Source organism: Dipteris shenzhenensis, chromosome 23 (assembly GCF_047967505.1).
Source record: "Dipteris shenzhenensis isolate YYH24624 ecotype China chromosome 23, Dip_SZ_1.0, whole genome shotgun sequence".
NCBI classification, from domain to species: domain Eukaryota; kingdom Viridiplantae; phylum Streptophyta; class Polypodiopsida; order Gleicheniales; family Dipteridaceae; genus Dipteris; species Dipteris shenzhenensis.
The window spans coordinates 7022380-7040916 of record NC_141618.1 but is presented as its reverse complement, the minus strand read 5'-3'; the positions used below and the strand labels follow the sequence as shown (position 1 = coordinate 7040916).

The window sequence follows — 18537 nt, the reverse complement described above, 5'->3', positions numbered from 1 at the left end:
ATATATCCCAATGTGACATGTGGCATGTCTAGGACTCACTAGACTAGAAAACCACACATAGACCACTTAGAACACTCACTTTGACTTCATGTTCTAACAAGCACTACTTTGGCACTAGCATATATTATAGTGACCATTTAATGTTGTTTAGCACCAAATAGTATTCAATAAAACTAAGTAGTTTAAATAATACTAAATAGTACTACTCTACTAATCTCATGGGTCTTCTGATTTCAAAAATTTAGATCTCTTAATCTACTTAACATCTTCGCTTCAAATCAATCGTGTTAGAATTCTAATTTTGCAAAGAAAATTCAGAAACCATTACATCGTGATAGTGCATAGGACAGTGAAACAAGGCACCACATCTATTGTAATCTTGCATACGTAAAACATTTCCATTACATTTGTTCATCTCTTTGAAAAGTCGCTATAGCGACATACAAGATTATAGGCAAAGCCTTCATACATGATGTTTCTTTCCTAAGCTAGTTCCTCAAACTCGCCATAGCGAGGCACAAAAAACAACTACGACCAAATAATTCATGTGATAAAAACTCCATTTCTTCCTAGTCGAACAAGCAGGATAAAATCTGGTGGCATGCAAGGACTAGTGCTGCTATTAGTGGAAGTATTTCTTATGTCTCCTGAATGGGCTCCTTCCTTGGTTGCCTTAGGGTGTTCTCCGTTGTGATGTGCTCAACTTCCAAAGCAGGGCTAGGTGGCTTTTAGTGTGCGAGGCGATGGAGGTGGGCTGAACTCGAAATATCTCCCTGCCAGCATCAACAATCCCTTAACATGACGGACAGCTCGAGGCTTTGCACAACTAGATTGCGTGTAAAAGAAAATGGGTGACACATCAGCTACAGTGACCAAAGAAGGAGTGACCATACACTTCCACAACGATTGTGCACATCAAGCATCCATACCACGACCCTGGTAAGGTATTACCCATGAAGCAGCAGGGTAATAGTGACCGCTTCACAACATCTTCAAGACACATCTATTGAAAGACACACCGAGCCTGTAGCCAAGTTTATATTTCCAATACATAAAGCTATGATCAAATATATTCAAGCTGGTTAAGCAAACTCTATTTTTCACCTCGTCTGCAGTGTATCTCATATATAACTCCACACCATTCTGAAGATCCTCTGCACTAACATTCTTCTAAATGGTCTCACAGTGAGACTGCCCTAAGTCTTTCATTCAGTAACCGATCATACCGTGGAATGTGTGCATATTTCTCTACTTGAGACCTTGACACATGATGATTCCGCCAACGGGTCGTTTTTTATCCCATCCAATGTAACGTTGAAGCAACTTATTCACTGATTGCAAGCTATTTGCCGTGATACAACATATCATTTGTAGGTGTAAATGGTGCAACGTACCCCCCCTCTCAACAGAGCACAAACCCACAATCTCGAGGAATTTTTCAACACATTCTAGAAGACTTGCATCTATGTCGCTGCCTCTGATGCCCACGGTAACACTCACCTCCAAAACCTTTGCCTCTCCCTTTTTCTTTTGGCTCGAACTTGCAGGTCTGCCCCTACCTCTACGACGAACTTCCAACCTGCACACCCAAGCCAAAACACATGCATTAGACCACATGCAATCCAAAACAAAACACAAACCTGCACCAAACTACAAACCTGTTGTCTCCTTCGCATCGCTCCATTTGCATGGCTTGATCATTGCAAGCCTCCAGCACCAAAGATCCGTCGCAACTCTCGTCCACCCTCGTATCTCCTAGCGCAGTAAGAGAATGCGCGATTCACTTCCCCTTCATGTTCATGGAGACGAACAACAAGACAAACAATAGGCTTCTATCCTCCATCGTCGAAGCTCTGTGGTATAGTAGGGCGCCACAATGGGCATGTAATAGGACGCCACAATGGGCGTGGAAGCTGATGATTGCACTTCCCCTTCTTTCCACTACACGAATTTAAACAAGCGTTATGGCCACTACTAGTTTAATAGCAGCTATCGCCCACTCTATAAAAATCCTGGCCATTTGTTTAATCCTCCACTAACCTATGCCCACTAACGTGTTTAATAAGCCACTAAACCGATCTATTTCACCTTAATTAATCACTATGCCCCCCCAAACTAATGCTAATACCTATTTTACCAATGTTGTGGTGCTTTATTAGCACTAGTACTCATCAAGTAGAGGATGATGCACCTCCGCAAAATAAGGTTGATGTACCTCTGTAAGCTCCAAGTAGTGGGTGGGATGTCGTGCATACTGATTTGGGCTAAGCCTTCGCTTGTAAACATCCTTCTTGTTTGGAGACACCTTAGTGTTGTGTCTCTCGTGAAATCGATGACAGAATTAACCACAGCAAAACTTAGGCAATCTTGCAACCACCATGTGTTAGTATATCCCTCTGGCCTTGTATATGAGAGCACATTCCCACAAACCTTGCAAGGAGCATTGGACGTACGTGGGAACAGACCCGTCTGAGTTGGAGCTTCTACGCTGGTGAAACTTTGGATGCGAAGTTTGAGGCTTGGATGTGCTAACCTTAGTAGAGATGCTCCTCCCAGTTTCAAGCTAACGTTGCGGAATCGAGGGGGGGAAGGCGCTTTCCCGAATCCCAAGATTTCAATCAAAGAATCTGATAATATTTCATCACCATCATCATGACGGAATATCATCACTCACACAAAACAACATCAAAAACAAATCCATCGATATTTCAGCACCGCAACCCCGCCAGCCTCTCACTGGAGCATCCGATGATCGATCAGCAAAGTGTTGCCTTCTTGCATCATGGCGACTGGTACTAAGCTCAACGCTATGTAATTCTCTGAAATGTCCAACAATTCCAGAGCTTCACTGGAGCGATGCTAAGATCGTCGTGTGCGCCACAAACACGTCGCGGTGATTGCAGACCACCGTATCACTCTTGGGAATTTCGCATGGTGTCTGAAAGATATGCGATCGCTTGTTCTCAGCTCCATCCTTCCGTTCATCTCTCTCTCTCTCTCTCGCTCGCTCTCCATTGATACCATTCGCTCTCTATGTGGAGCTCCTCGTGTGGCTCCTTGCATCACTATGTTACGAAACCCTCGCATGCACGAGTTCCGGCTCCTTAACAACACGATTTTGCGTCCTCCAGCGGTTTTCATGTACTATCTTGACTGACCGCCGTTAAATATTCCTTCATCGTAAACATTTCCGAGCTCCAGTTTGCCTTGGAGATCTGCTCTCCAACTCTTATACCACGGCTTTCGAGGTCGCTATAGCTTTGCAAGTTGGTTTTTCCAGTGACGCCCAATGAGAGGCAGGAGAGCGAGGGCTTTCTGTTAACTTTCTCTAATAAACCTGTTGCACAGAAAATAGGATGATAGCAGCCCCTTGCGTGGTGACGTTTCGAAAGCTTCACGTGTTGAAGTTGGTAGCTATGAAGGGCAGACGACATCTAGCCTCTGATTCGAGGATATCGACGCAAGGAGTTGTAGAGGCTTTCAATTTGTATACTACGGCGCAGCCCAATGAGAAAATGCAGACTGACAGCCTCAATCGAGGGATGCTTCCAAGCTGCATGTCGTACATTACCTCCTTTGATTCTCAAGCAACACCCAATCATAATAGTTTATGGTAGCTCTCCGGCCGGGATCGTGACAGGAAAAAGGGATTGCGTACTTTCCAATTTCTGTAGGCGCCCGTTCCTTTTGAAGTGAGCATCCTTCCGACCAACATTTTGACCAAATACAGCCATGACGTTGAAAACAGAGCAACATTTTCAGTATGGAGTGGCGCTACTGGGCCAAAATTCAAGGGAGTGGTAAGGATTGGCTTTGTTGTATCCCGTAAGGAAGTTCAGGTTATATGCTCTAACCAATCCTTGCATTTTTATAACGAAGCTTGGAGTTAGGTAAGTAAAGAATTAGAGGGCTTTGACTGTTTGATACCCTGGATCCATGAATGCGTGCACATGCATGCAGGCTAGTGCCCCTCGCACACAGGCAGATGCAAGGCCAAATTTTTCTTAATAGGTCTGATAAATTATTCAGTCCAAAATAGAAGCTGCAAATAGATCTATCGGACCAAAAAAGTAACCATTACATAAGAGCTCCATATGGGAGTGCTCATAGCATCTCCGTAGGCGTGCATGAAGCTGGCAAAGACAAACTGAAGAAAGGTATCACATCAGTTTAAGATTGAGAGTCTTTGGGTCTAGGCTTGAAGTCTTTCATAAGTCCTTTCCCATCTCTCTAGACAGCCCATTGGCCCCTTCTTTCAAGCTTCTCTTACTTCATCGAGTTGCGTGGCTTTTGCTCGAGCTGATTTAGTGTGACTCCTTCTATCCATATCTTTGTGCCTTTCAAATTGTTAGTCTGTCTTAGGGTCTTTACTTTTGCTTCTTTTTCCACCCAAAAAATTCAAGCATGGGCTCTCTTGTGCTTGAGATAGTAAAAGGAAAAGAGAGTGTTGGAGGCCTCTAGACTTAAGTGCGCTCCGTAATTGCCCAAGTAGAATGAACTGAAAATACAACTACTTGAGCAATGAAGCCTATACATATCTAACCCTAACTGAGGAGGTGAGGTGGTGCGAGGGAGATGCTTAATCAAAACGCATCAAGCACATGTCTTAGATGCAGTACTTGCGTCTGATTGGCTGCCCTTGAGTCTGTAACCTAGTGGTTGCAATTCATGTGTGACATTGGCAAAGCCACATGAGGTAAACTAGTATATTGGTGCCATGTGGCACCTATCCCCTTTATCCATGATGGATGTATATGCAGACTTGCCACATCATGTGGTCCGTAAAAAATGGCTAATTCATGTTTATGACATAACATCAATAATGTGCTACCATAGGACCTAAGCTCTATTTACCACCCTTTTTGAACTTTAATAATCCTAATACCTCAAGGATAATTTAATGAATCAACTCCATAGTTCATTACTCTTTCCAATACTCCCTCGATGGGAATGTATTGAAAGCCCATTAGGTTGGAAAACTTCAGTTGCTTAACCTTGGCAAGAGATTTGGTCAGGATATCAGCCACCCAATCTTCTATCGGACAATAGATACGCTCAATCTCATTACTCATAGTATTTTCTCGCATAAAGTGATGCTATGCCTCAATGTGCTTCGTCCAAGCATGATAGACAGGATCCTTAGCCAAATTTAGAGAGCTCTGATTAATTATAATTTAAGATCCTTCTCAGCCAAATAGCGTTACAGGCTGCATTAGTAGATGCTCTAATTTCGGCTTCCATGGGGATAAAGCAATAATGGTTTGTTTCTTATTGCTCCACGATATCAGGCTAAATCCAACGCTGAAGCACTATTGAGCGCCCTTTGCAATCATTGTGAGTAAACCTTAATAGTTTAGTTCATTGCTTCTTTTATTAGTCGATCCCATGAATCATTGTTCCCTTGACATGCTTAAGAATCCTCTTGGTTGCCTTTCAATGGCTTTCGCCATATATTGGGATTCTGCAGTGATTGGATAAGCTATAGCCAATTTGGTGGTGGTTAAATATATGAAACTACCAACCAGTTGTAAAGTACTATCTACTCCAGTCTCCAAGGCTATCTTAATTTCTCACCTTGATTCATTGGTGTATAATTTTGAATCATTTGAGGATTCCGTATACATACTTGGTTTGAGGTATGAATGTTATATCTTTGTTTCTCTAGACCTCAATTCCCAAACAGTAATGGATATAGCGAAGGTCTTTCATATCATGTCAAAGGCTTTGTTCATGTTCTCTTTTGAATTGTTTCTTTAGTTTGTTGTTATTACCACTGATGGCAATGAAACCACTCTTTGCTTTTCAATGCTTTAAACCAAGGAATTGTTATGCTGTTTTTACAGACTTCTCAATGTGCACATAGATGCAAATTTGAATGGGGGATTGCATGAATAAGAGCTTGCATAACTGAAATGAACTTTAGAGAATCTCTAGAAGAGGGAAAGACATCACAATGAAAAACTGAATTTCAAACCATAAATCTCAGATTCAAGCTCCCTTTCTCATTGGCTGCCTTGGTTAAGGTGCCCTTGGTGCCTTTGCAGCCCCCTCTTGCTGGAATAGATGAAAGCTTGGGGCTGAAGAGAGAAAAACCCAGAAATAGGTGTTTCAAACCAGAGAGAGAAAGCCTGTATTGGAGTAATGCTTTAGAGAGGCAGTGTTATAGCTGCTCACAGGGTAAGAGGTGAAAAGGAGATGCTTCTGTTGTCCCAAAAGTGCAGAGAAGTGGCTGATTTCTGCACAAGAAGGGCTGGAACAGTAGAGAGAGAAAGCTTGTAAGGGAGTAATGCTTTAGAGAGAGAGTGCTTCTGTTGCTCCAAGGTAGGGGAAAGAGGAAGGGATGCTGTGGCTACTCCAGGGGTGAAGAAAAGGAGAGATTTCTGCAGAGAGAGAAGTCTGAAACTGTGGAGAGAGAGAATCTTCTGTAGAGAGAGAAAATCTTTTGTAGAGAGAGAGAGCCTGGCAGAAGAGAGAGAAGAATGCTGCACCACCGAGAGGGCCTGAGAAGAGGCTGGCTGCACCAAGATGGGGAAGGGAGGGGGGGCTGCTGCACCAAGGAGGGAGGAGGGACTGAAATGGACGTTGGATTTTTGTATACGAATGAAGGGGGAATGGGGGTTGGCATGTAAGAAATCCTAGATTCACTATATTTAGAAATGTGCTAAGGAACAGAAAGGAGACTGAAATAGCAGAGAACAAGGAATGTTTGTATTGCTTGAGTGTTTGTAGTGCGTCATCCATACAATTGGGCCTCTCTTATATAGAGAGTGAAGAGTCACAGATGAAAAGGTGTGTACTCCAAAGTGTATGTGCATGAAGAGGTGTGTACCCCTTGTGAAGGGTGTGACCCTTGATGAGAGGGTACATTACAATGGTAGTGTCTCTTCAATAGAATGTCTCTTGTGAAGGGTTGTGCCTCGTTGGAAGTGTCCCGTCGAAAGGGCATACCCTTCCACAAGTGTCCATTCATTAAACCATCCATAAGTCTAAGGTATAGAGAAAAGAATACGTCACAGATCGTGACATCCCCTCCCACTCAAAATAAGGCCCTGGTGGAGATAATGCACTAATGTAGAAAATATCACGGTAAATTCTGAAAATACTGTTGTAAAATGTCAGGGTACTGCTGTAAGTCTTCATCAAATTGCCAAGTAGCGTCGGAGTCGTCCAGAGAACAAGGAATTCCGTGATAAGTCGATGTCGAGTCTCTCGCTGTCGATGGTCTACAATACGCTCAGGAATAAGGAGAACATAATCATCTTCGATTTCTGGGACATAATCACCTATAGGAGGAACTGCTTCATCGCCTGGAATGTACATCTTTAGCCAAGAAATATGAAATGTCGGGTGGATTTTACCGTGAATTTTTCTTGACGATTCGAAAAGGTCCATAGTATCTTGGTCACAACTTAGGAAACATAGACTTAACCGTCTTGTAGCGATGTGGGGCTAGAAATGATAGCACCATGTCACCAGTTTCAAATTCCAGGTGACGTCTATGTTTGTTGGCAGACTGTTGATACCGCTCTTGCGCTTTTCACATATGATCCCTGACTTGGAGTAGAATGTCTTGCATTTCTTGAACCAGTTGATCAGCTAGGGCCACTCGATGTTGAAGTACAAAATTTGTTGGTACAATCGGAGTGAGTCCATAAGCTGCTTGGAATGGAGTCATGCTGATGGCACTATGGAAAGAGTTATTATAAGCAAACTCAAGGAGTGGTAGATATTCTTCCCAAGTTGCTAGGCGTGACTGAATATAATGTCGGAGCATTTCTTCCAGAACTTGGTTGACTCTTTTAGTCTGGCCATCTGATTCTGGGTGGTAGGTTGAACTGAACAGTAGAGTTGTATCCAAAGATTCGAATAGTGAAATCCGAAAGTGGCTGGTAAACTTAAGATCTCTGTCAGATACGATATTCTTGGGCAATCCATGGTGTTGGAAGATGTGTTGTATGAAGAGTTTGGCAATGTCCGGAGCCTGGGCTCTTCTTTTGCAAGCAACAAAGTGTGTCATTTTGGACAATCGATCAACAATTACCATAATATGAGTGTTACCTCTGGAGGATCGTGGTAGTGTTGTAATGAAATCCATGGAAATACTTTCCCACCTTTCAGTTGGAACTGGAAGACGCTGAAGAAGTCCTGCTTGGAAGTTGTCGGCTTGCTTTCATTTGTTGACAAGATAAGCAAGATGTAACCATTTTGATGACGTCGCTTTTCATATGAGGCCAGTAGTATGTTGCACTGAGTAACCTGTAAGTCTTGTTGATGCTTGGATGGGCAGCATAAGGAACTACATGATGCTCTTTTAACAAAAGACATCGAACATCCTTGTCATGTGGTACACAAATGCGATCTTGATAATACAGAAGGTCGTCCGTATAAGAATAGGATAAGAAAATCTTCTGTTCGGAAGTCGAAGGTTGATCTTTTTAAAGAACTTGTACTGCTGTGCCGAAGTCTTTATCACTGAGATACTTACCTTTGAATGAATTCGGAACATCCACAGATAATGTAGAGATTACCATAGCTGATGCTAGAGTTAACCTGCTAAGAGCATCTGCAACTACATTGCGTAGTCCTGGAATGTACTCAATGGTCATGTGAAAGTTGGCCAGAAACTCAACCCAGCGTGCTTATCGAGTGTTCATGACTGGCTGAGTAAAGATATGCTTTAGAGAGTGATGGTTTGTCTTGACCACCGAGTCGGCTCCCATCAGATAATGTTTGCAAGAGCGATAAGCATGTACAATGGCAAGAAACTCCTTATCATAAACCGGGTATTGGGTTTGGATATCGGAATGTTTATGGCTGTCAAAAGCAATAACTCTGTCTTCTTGCATCAAGATTGCTCCTGTAGCGATGTCGGAAGCGTCGGTCATGACCTCAAATGGAAGGTTTGGGTCAGCAATAGCCATAACTGGTGTGGTAGTGAGTGCTTGCTTGAGTTGTTGGAAACTATACTCTGTTTCGGGAAGCCACTGAAAAACTATTGTGCTTTTCAATAATTCGGACATAGGAGTTGCAATCTCGGAAAACTGAATGGTAGAAGTTTGCCAATCCGAGAAAAGAGCGGACATCATGAACATTCTTAGGAGTAGGCTAGTTTCGGATTACCTCGACCTTCTTGGGATCCACAGAGATGCCTTGAGTTGAAATAACATGTCCCAAATATTCGAGTTGGATCTTGAAGAACTCACTCTTCTCAACGTTGATGTAGAGAGAATTTGTGCGGAGAACTTCAAAAACTTGGTGAAGATGTTGTTTGTGCTCATGTAAGGATCTGCTGAAAACGAGGATGTCATCGAGGTAAACGATGACGAACTTATCGAGGAAAGGCCTGAAGATGTCGTTCATTAGTGTCATGAATGTGGCCGGGGCATGTCCAAAACAAATTGATCAGCGGCAAAGATTTTCTCTTTAGTTTGCATCAGAGGAGTTGGTAAGGATCTTCGATAAATAATCTCAAAAGGAGTCTTTCCAATGGAAGAATGAATGGTGTTATTGTAAGCAAACTCTACAATTGGGAGAGAAACTTTCCCACATGGTTTATTGATCATGAACATAAATTTTAAGCAAATCCAGAAAGGTGTTGTTGGTAGCTTCTGTTTGGCCATCAGTTTATGGATGGAAGGCGAAGAAAAACTTAGAAGAGTTTCAAGATTTTCAAATAGAGCTCGCCAAAAGTTACTTGTGTACTGTAGGCTTCCACATGGGCAGCATCCGATGGTTTCTGCAGGGCTGGCACAAGGTCCAATGAAGAGGGCATCAGGGCCAGCAGAAGAGACAGCCAACAAGGTCTGCCAGGTCCAGTTTATTGGTGTGGAGCAGGTCTCAGTTTGCAACAGCAGAACGGGGAGCTAGCCCAGATGTACAGGTCGGCAGACAACAGTCTGCAGCCAGCAGAGACTGGTACATGTGGCTTTACAGACTATACGGTCAGCAGTGCAGTCTGCTGGAACATGAGACTGGGTCGGTCCAATCTGTGGCTGGTCTGCCAGTCTGTGGGGGAATACCTTGCCCTATATAAAGGCCCCCATTTGGGGAGTCTTGGCATTCAGTGGTGCCTTGAGTTCTGCTGCAGGTACAGCAGCAGGGAGGTCTAGGGATCCAGTATGTTGGGCAATCAAGGTTGCACGTCTCCACCAAGAAGTAGAGCAGGGACGAGTTCCAAAAAGGCATCACTATAGCCGGACTGAAGCTCTTGGAGAGCACACAGGCTGGCAGTTTTTGCAAGTGCCAGACAGAGATATAAGACAGCATAATGAGGTGCCATGGGTCCATATCTAGGCAGTACATTGGCTGCTAGATTTTGGCACAGTGAGTAGACTTGGTGTATCATGTTTTGTCCAGTTTGGAGCTATCTATTCTACATGTATTGGCTGTCCTATTCTTTTGTGCATTATTCTAGACTGTGCTTGTGTCCCACTGTCCACTACGGTAATTACTTGTGTGCACTGAGAGTCAGATTTGCTCACCCATTGTGTGATTCCTAGGCATAGTCTTCCACTGCGGGAGTGTTGGTTACATCAAGCAACCTCCATCTGTTATTCTAACAATGGCACCAACATACTGGACTATCTAAAGTTTGCCACGTGTCACACTGACATTGCACCCTCTATGTCACACACCGATTAAATGCAAGTACTGCATCTAAGGAAAGTGTTCGATGCATTTCATTGGGCACACCATTTCATTGTGCCATAAAGGCTAGGGTTAGCTATGTATAGGCTTCATTGGTCATTTTGTAGTTGTTAATTAGATTTCAGTTGTACGCTTTCATTGTAGCCAACTTATTGCAGCAATTCATTGTGTGTGCGCATCCTACCTTTGCAAGTGTGTGGAGGGAACTTCAGTCAAAGGCCTCCACCACCCTTTTTTCTTCATGGTATCAAAGCCATAGTGTTATGCCTGTGTATCCATCTTGGGCAAAAGGCACACAGCAGAGTATTCGAGCTCCTTTAGAGCTCCTCTGTAACGCTTAAAAAAAGTGAGAAAGCCTCTCTCATTCCTGCAGGGAAGAAAGATCTGCATGAAGGCATGAGCCTCTGCAAGAAAGCAGAGACGAGAATGTGAGCCATAGCTCAGTTCTGGAGTAAAGTCCTGTGTACTGCAGGTGAAGAAGCATGAGGCATCAAGTACTCAGCCACCTGCAATCAAAGCTGCCGCTAGCACAGAGGCAGACCAATTGATGAAGACCTGTAGCAAATGATAAATCCTAACGACCAACAGCGGTGCAGAATCAATCGAGTTTGAAGCAGAAGTGTCAATCTCCATAAAGAAAGCACCAACCAAGCAGCACTGCAGAAAGCAGTAAATAATAATGTGACGCCAATCTGCCTCCTGCCTTATTCAGGCCTTAGAGAGAGGAGAAACCAATGCAAGCTAACGACGAAGAAAGAAGCACCGCAATGTAGATAAGGGCAAGCAAAGAAATCATCGGGGTGTGTGGCAAAAGGGGCAATCGGGCAACAAAAAGAAAAGAGACGATCGTTGATTGGAAGTCCCCACTGACCTGCACATTCACACGCAACGAGGCTAGCAAAGAAAGGACCAAGGAGGGGCTGCTTGAAGCCCAACGAGGAGAGGCAACCTGCCTGACAACGAGACAACTTCCTCCTCGAGTCGGCTACAGTGATTATCTTCAATGAACCAAAGGCTAAGAACCAAACTACATGAATCACCATGTGAAACTCACCACCCAAGTTCCAACCATAGAGCTCTTCCGGCTCAACCCTGAGCACATAGAGGTCACAGGTAGGTCTATGGCCTGACCCTAGCCTAATAGACATCCACATCCCATACTAGGAATGTCTCCTCCACTAGGGAGGCGTCAGACTAGCTTGCCAACCTACCATGCCTATGGCCAAGAATAAATGCCTATGGCCCAAGCCCTCATGCCAATACCTAGCCTAGGCCACAGCTTGATATTATGAATGCTTTTTATCCCTTTAGACCTCTAATTTGGATGCCGAGATGTAGCATATTTTCTGCCCTTAAGGTATTTATGTCCTCATACATGTAATGACAGAAACCTTCCTCTTTGGACTGACAACTTTCTCTTTTCACACAGATCTTCCTAATATATATAACACAATGAATCTGGACTTCATTTCAAGGTTTTCAAACTTCTAGAAGTTTCATTTTATAAGTAACTCCTAACCAATCCTTACGGTGTCCCATACCACTGTAAGTCATCCTTGAGAAGATGCTTGGGTTAGACTGATTCGTTGAATAGTCTCTCATTCAACTTAAGTCTCTAGTTGATCAATACACTTTATGTCATGCCACCTTGCTTCTAGATTCCCATGTGAAATGAATGCCAGGTCTTTAAGTTAAACTTACAATTCTTCTACAGCATATTTCTTTCTTCTTGTAGATAGAAGAGAAACAGATGAATTGTGAAAACAAGAGAGAATTCCAAGTCCAACATGATCAAAGAGCAAAGTCAAAGCCAATATCATAGGGATACCATAGGATACTTTCTACGTCTCAAATAGTCTGTAGTCCATCCTGTTGAACCTTGAGCTCTAATGATAGCCTTTCTTCAGTTATGCAAGAGTCTATGCACAACGTACAAGAATTTGTTAAAGTTAGACATCTCCTGTCTTGACTATAGGGATTGAGGGCTTCTTTGTGGGTGTGCCTGCCCGAGATAGTGTTAGTATTATCTCGTAAAATCTGTAGTCAGATGGGGGCAGCGCCTGGGCAAATAGGTGGAGTTAGTTACTGAGTTAAGGGCTGGGTTTAGGCCTAGTTTAGGGCCTGGTTGGGGCTTGTAAAAGCTCAGTTAGGGCCACAAACAGAAGCCAGATTTGGATCAGAACCACCCTGACTAGGGTCAAGTCAAACCGACCTGACCATGTTTAGGTTAACTCGACCTGACCAGGTGGGGTTAGCAGACTGGCTGACCTGATCCGAGAATTCCAAGGTGCAGATTTCAGCATTCCAGTTGTGTTTTTTTCTCAGCGGTAGAGAGCAGAGTTTTTCCCAGCACTTGTGCTGCAAACTGCTATGCAGTTCTTTCTCTCTCTAGACTTTTTCCTGCTTCTCTCTCTTTTATGTTTGCTTATTCGGCTGCACTTTGACATGGTTTCATAGCACAAGGTTGTGTAAAAATCCTTGGACCAGGAGAGTGTATGAGGTAGGAGCTGGTGGCTGATGATTAGGTGAGGCATGCACAGTTGCTGAAAGTCATCATCGTTCAAGGAGGCGGCATTGCAGAAACTCAGCGTAGTACAGGTCCTTCTCTCTTTTCTGTGTAAAATGAGGGGCTGCATGGAGAGGTACAGAAGGCTGAGTGGAGAGAGAGAGAGAGAGAGAGAGAGAGAGAGAGAGAGAGAGAGAGATGATATGATATGATATGATATAATATGATTGCATTAAAGTCCGCGGGAGACCCTTCAGGATCTATGGGACTGGTGATCACTGTCAATTAATAGTGGTCCCTTACATGCAGTGAGAAAAATTTCAAATTCGTAAGTTGTCATGTCAGTACTCGTTGGGCTAGCGTGTGTGCTAGACCAGTACCTTGTTGCCATGTTCCAAAACCTCTTTCAAGTAACTTGCTAGCTTTCTGGCTGGCTGCTCCAGTAGGTTTTTTAGATCTTTGTTGTCCCCATATCCTTCTCTGATGTGTGCTTAGGCTCTACATTGTAGGAGTACATGATGTTCATTCTCTACCTCCCCTGTGGGGCAGAGTTTGCAGGTTCTTTCCTCTCTAGGAATCCGTGGTCTTGCCCATCTACCCCTCTCTACTTCGAGATCATGTTAGCTAGCTCAGATTTTGCGGATGAGATGTCCTTTGAATGTTGACATGTCTTCCCCGAGCTATTTCTGCATTCCATGGCTGTCCATTGAGTTAATTTCTTGTTTACAAAACTGCATTTTTGCCCCCGGGTTTTGCCAGAGTTTTTGTAGCATTTTCTGCATCACAATCTCCCTTATTTCACATGCATCTTCCGGTAAATCAGTGGCTGTTATACCCCATGTTTCCATCCATTTCATTCCCTCCCTGTGCCAGTCCACTCTCTGTGTAGCTTCCATCTCTTTGTGTGGTATCCTACGGTGTCTATCTTCTCCACTCTGTTGAGGTGAGCCATGAATTGACACAGCAGTGCTTGGATTTTGATGTTATTTCACATTTGGACAAGGCACATTGAGATACAACATCAGTCTATATACAGGAAAAGATTTTGAGCTATGAATTTGAACATACCTATTGTCAGACAAAGATCGGGTGGCTGATATCCTAACCAAACCTCCTGCCAAGTTTAAGCAGGAGAAGTTTTCCAACTTGGCGGGCATGAAGGAGGATTTACCTCTTCAGACAGTGCAATTTTGCAGGTCATTAAGAAACACATCCACAACATTTTGTGAGACGAAAAGAAATCAGGCCTTATACAAGCAGGGTGGAGTCAATTGCAATATCTAGAAAGGATATAACAGTTGAAAAACTGAAGCAAGCATGACCCGTCTACTAGCGGCTGTGCTAACTCAGCTAGCACCTTCTCATAGAGACGGTATGTGGCTTCTCTGGTTCTTGAGGAACTTTGAGCTTTTCCATTCTTTCCCATAACCTATTACGCGGCACTGTATCGAAGGCTTTCCTGAAATCTATGAAGCAGCAGTAGATTGCTTCAGTTGCAGCCCTGATAGCAACTAGATGATCAACCATTGAGTGTTAGGGGAGAAACCCTACTTGGGGTGGCACCCTCACTCCTTGTTCCTCCGCCCATTTGCTGATTTTTTGCTTAAGGATAGTTCCATATAATTTTGCCATTATGCTGCTTACCATGATTGTCCGACAGTTCTTTGCCATCTTGCTATCTCCCCCCTTATGAATCGGTACAATCCTGCATATTTGCAATCTAATGGAAACCCTTCCTCTAGAGCCATATTTATAAGTCTGGTAAGCATTTTCTATGTTTTCCCACCTCCCCATGTCAGCATCTCTGCTACTAGCCCTTGTGTGTCCTCTTCTGTTATGATTCCATTTTTGCTTTGATAGTATAGTCTTGGTTGATTCTTTCTTCCCCATCTTTTTCATTTACGCTTTTGACAAATTGTATCATGTCTTCCCATTGTGCCTTCCTCTCTTGGGGTTTGTTGCCGTGTAGTTTCTGAAAGAAATTTCTAGGATTTTGTTTCAGCTCTTCAAAGCTTTCAAACTGCTTGTTTTTTAGATATATCATTTTTTAATGTCCTACTACCTGTCTATACGTTTGATCTTTGCCATCCTTCTCTATTGGATTTGCTATTTTCCAAGCTCTATTTGCATCCTTGCAGTCTTGGTTGTACCAATGATTACATGGCATCCCCACACTTCTTTCCTTGCTTTTTGGGCTGTTGACAGCAGCATATCTGTTATGTATTTGCTCATTTCATGACATGTTGGGGGCATTTTCCCTTGTGCCATTGTCACCTTTATCTCCTTTCATATATATGCACTTTTCTGTAGTCCATTATTAGCCTGGGATGTGCAGTAATTTTCTGTTTTTTCATAGCATTGCTTGTTCCTATGATGCCTATGGACATTGCTTTATGGTCTGATTGAAGAGACTCATCCTCAATCTTGATGGAATCAATCATGTGCTTTGCATGTGAGTTTGTGACACATAATCAACTACACTTGACCCTTGAGCTGTCTTGCATGTATACCCTCCCATGTTTTGAAAATTCATTGTGCCAGTTCATATTTGTAGGCCAAAGCTACCACACAATGTGAGGAGTTGCCTTCCCATATGAGTGATTTCCCTGACATCACTCAATGTCCTTTCCATCCTTGTCTTTCTTCATTATCTTCGTTCACTTCATCCATCCATATGGGGTTTCTCCCTTATGTTGTTATGACATGTTTGTATTGAAGTCCACTTGAGACCCTTCAGGATCTATGGGACTGATAAGCACTACTAACTAATAGTGGTACCTTTACATCAGAAAATTTGAAAGAAAACTTTCAATGTTGTGAGTATTTGCTTAGCTAACGTGCGTGCTAGCCCATGGACTTTCTTGCTGTATTCCAAGACTTCCTTTCAGGTAGCCCGCAGCTTTATGGCTGGTTTTTCCAAAAGGGTTTTTAGATTGTTAGCACGGTCGCTATTTTTTTCCCTTATGTGTACATACGCTCAACACTGTAGGAGCACGTGTTGCTCATTTTCTATCGAGAGAGAGAGAGAGAGAGAGAGAGAGAGAGAGAGAGATTTTATGATATGATTGCATTAAAGTCCAGTTGAGACCCGTCAGGATCTATGGGACTGGTAACCTCTATTATGAAAAGAGGAGTTTCTGCGGTGTTCCAAGACTTCATTTAGGTAGCCACCCAAAGTGGACCCGTCAGGATCTATGGGACTGGTAACCTCTATTATGAAAAGAGGAGTTTCTGCGGTGTTCCAAGACTTCATTTAGGTAGCCCCCCAGATTTTGATTGTTCCAAAAGGGTTTTCGGTTGTCAGTGCTGTCACTATTTTTTTCTCTGATGGGACTGGTAACCTCTATTATGAAAAGAGGAGTTTCTGCAGTGTTCCAAGACTTCATTTAGGTAGCCCCCCAAAGTGGACCTGTCAGGATCTATGGGACTGGTAACCTCTATTATGGAAAGAGGAGTTTCTGTGGTGTTCCAAGACTTCATTTAGGTAGCCCCCCAGATTTTGGTTGTTCCAAAAGGGTTTTCGGTTGTCAGTGCTGTCGCTATTTTTTTCCATGATGTGTGTATAGGCTCGACAATGTAGGAGCATCCCCCTGTGGGGCAGATTTTGCAGATTCTTGCATCTCTTGGGATCCTGGGTCTTGCTCCTCTACCACTAGGTCATGGGATCTGGTCCTTATTTTTCAGATTGCTTCCTGAGGTATTTTTTGCATTTCTTATCCGCTCATTGGATTAATATCGTGTTTGTAGAACTGCATTTTTGGCCCTGGGTTTTGCCATAGTTTCTGTAGCATTTTCTGCGTTATAATTCATGATTCCTCCCATATCTTCTGGAATATCAGCAGTCTTTATGTCCAACAACTCCATCTATTTCTCCCCCTCTGAGAGAGAGAGAGAGAGAGAGAGAAAGAGAGACTATGGTTTTTCCGATTTCCTACAGGACAATGGGAGACATCTGGTCGATGGGAGGGGGATGGAGGAACTTGGGAGGATTTTAGTAGCAATGATGGGACCATTTCTGAAGAGTTTGAGAATATAATGCAATGGGATGACTCAGGTGCTCAAGAAGCGTTTCAGATTGCAAGAGAGAGGTATGAAACAGACATGAGAGGTCTGATATATCCAGTCTCCCTTCCTAGCCCTGATCTTTACATTCAAGTTGTGAATTGGGACCAGCATGACACATCTGATGTCTCGGAATCTGCTGATGCCCTTGCCGCAAGGGAATTTAAAATGGGACAGAGAAGAAGATGCTGTAAAGGTGAAAGGTTTTATCAGGGAGATAGGAGAGGAATCAGACATTTTGATCGACATGATCACGTTGGCCCGGGTTTGAGGAAAATGGATGACATAAATTTACATTCTGTTTTCCATGAGGGTATGCAAGCAACTGAACGACGATCGGGATGGGATCATCCAATGCCAGATGTCAATGGCTTGTCAAATGTTCCTCCACAATGTGAACCCGTCCTCCCAAACTGGGTAGATCTTTCACTGCAGTTGCCATGGCAAAATCAGATGACAGATAAGCATGCATGGCAATATAATTCTCAAACCCAATGGTCAAACGTTGCTTCAGAACAAGCAGCTTTACCAGGAGGATGGGTTTGTAGGAATGACCTACCTCAAGCCTCACTTCATATGCAGAGAGGCTCCTCAGCTGGCTATCATCAAACAGGCTCAGGTAATCAATTATGAACACAAAATATCGAGCTCGCTATGTTCCATGTTGAACATGTTCTGTTTAAATGAATGTTCATATTTCTATGCATTTTCTGCCGCTTTATTTTCTTACATCTTTGGGGTTCAGGAATGGGTGATGTACAATCTGGAAGATGGATGGTCCAAGGTCAATTAGATGGACAGCGTATGCCACACCAATCAAGAGCTGGACACTGGCAACAAGGCCACAGAGGTGCCGAAAATGTGCATCAAGCATATACTAGCCTCTCTGCGAGGACCAATAGATGAAAGCAGCCTAAACAATAATTGCATCATGATAAATTTTGTTCTTTTAAACAATTATACTAAGTTCAGATGCCACAGGTGTTTTTTTCGTGTAGCTATATGTACGAGGACAGTTTTTTTGTTTTCATTTACTGTAACATATCTATAACTAAGAAAAATTAGACCTGTTGGTGCTCAAATAACGAGTTTTCTGCAGATTTGCAAGTTATGATATTGATGGTTGCTAAGTTTTTAAGGTATTTACAGGGTATATATGTTTGGTACCTTTGAGGAAAACTTGCACATACCAAATCAAAGAGTAAGGCTAGTATTGCAATATCGACATGCAAATCTTGATAATTAAGAAAATTTAAAAGAGCAGTTGCTGTGTTAAAAATTTCTAGACATATACCTCCAAATATATTGGATTAGGACCATAG

The 18537-nt window shown here is 43.0% G+C and overlaps 1 protein-coding gene and 1 pseudogene across 5 annotated transcripts; one reads left to right on the top strand and one right to left on the bottom strand.

Annotated features, from left to right (window-relative positions):
* Positions 1-915: 915 nt before the first annotated feature.
* Positions 916-2667, bottom strand: LOC147886930 (uncharacterized; annotated as a pseudogene).
* A 7-nt stretch (positions 2668-2674) lies between these two features.
* On the top strand, positions 2675-18345 carry LOC147886929 (uncharacterized). 5 transcript variants are annotated; one of them, XM_087394708.1, is made up of 4 exons: positions 2706-2893; positions 17091-17241; positions 17374-17834; positions 17961-18345. In XM_087394708.1, the coding sequence occupies exons 1-4, from the start codon at positions 2857-2859 to the stop codon at positions 18119-18121; spliced, it is 810 nt and encodes a 269-aa protein (XP_087250834.1). In that variant the 5' UTR covers positions 2706-2856; the 3' UTR covers positions 18122-18345. The 5 variants fall into 5 exon arrangements, with proteins under 5 accessions (XP_087250833.1, XP_087250835.1, XP_087250836.1 ...); XM_087394707.1 differs by having other exon boundaries at positions 2675-2792; positions 17091-17834; XM_087394709.1 differs by having other exon boundaries at positions 2691-2811; positions 17091-17834.
* Positions 18346-18537: the final 192 nt, after the last annotated feature.

What these genes read in the sequence shown, in the direction of transcription:
- LOC147886929 (XM_087394706.1), top strand. Translation starts at nt 2,857, where the DNA reads ATGCTAAGATCGTCGTGTGCGCCACAAACACGTCGCG. An exon ending in TGCGCCACAAACACGTCGCG is followed by an intron (nt 2,894 to 17,090) that starts GTGATTGCAGAC and finishes GATTTCCTACAG; the next exon opens with GACAATGGGAGACATCTGGT. An exon ending in CTATCATCAAACAGGCTCAG is followed by an intron (nt 17,835 to 17,960) that starts GTAATCAATTAT and finishes TTTGGGGTTCAG; the next exon opens with GAATGGGTGATGTACAATCT.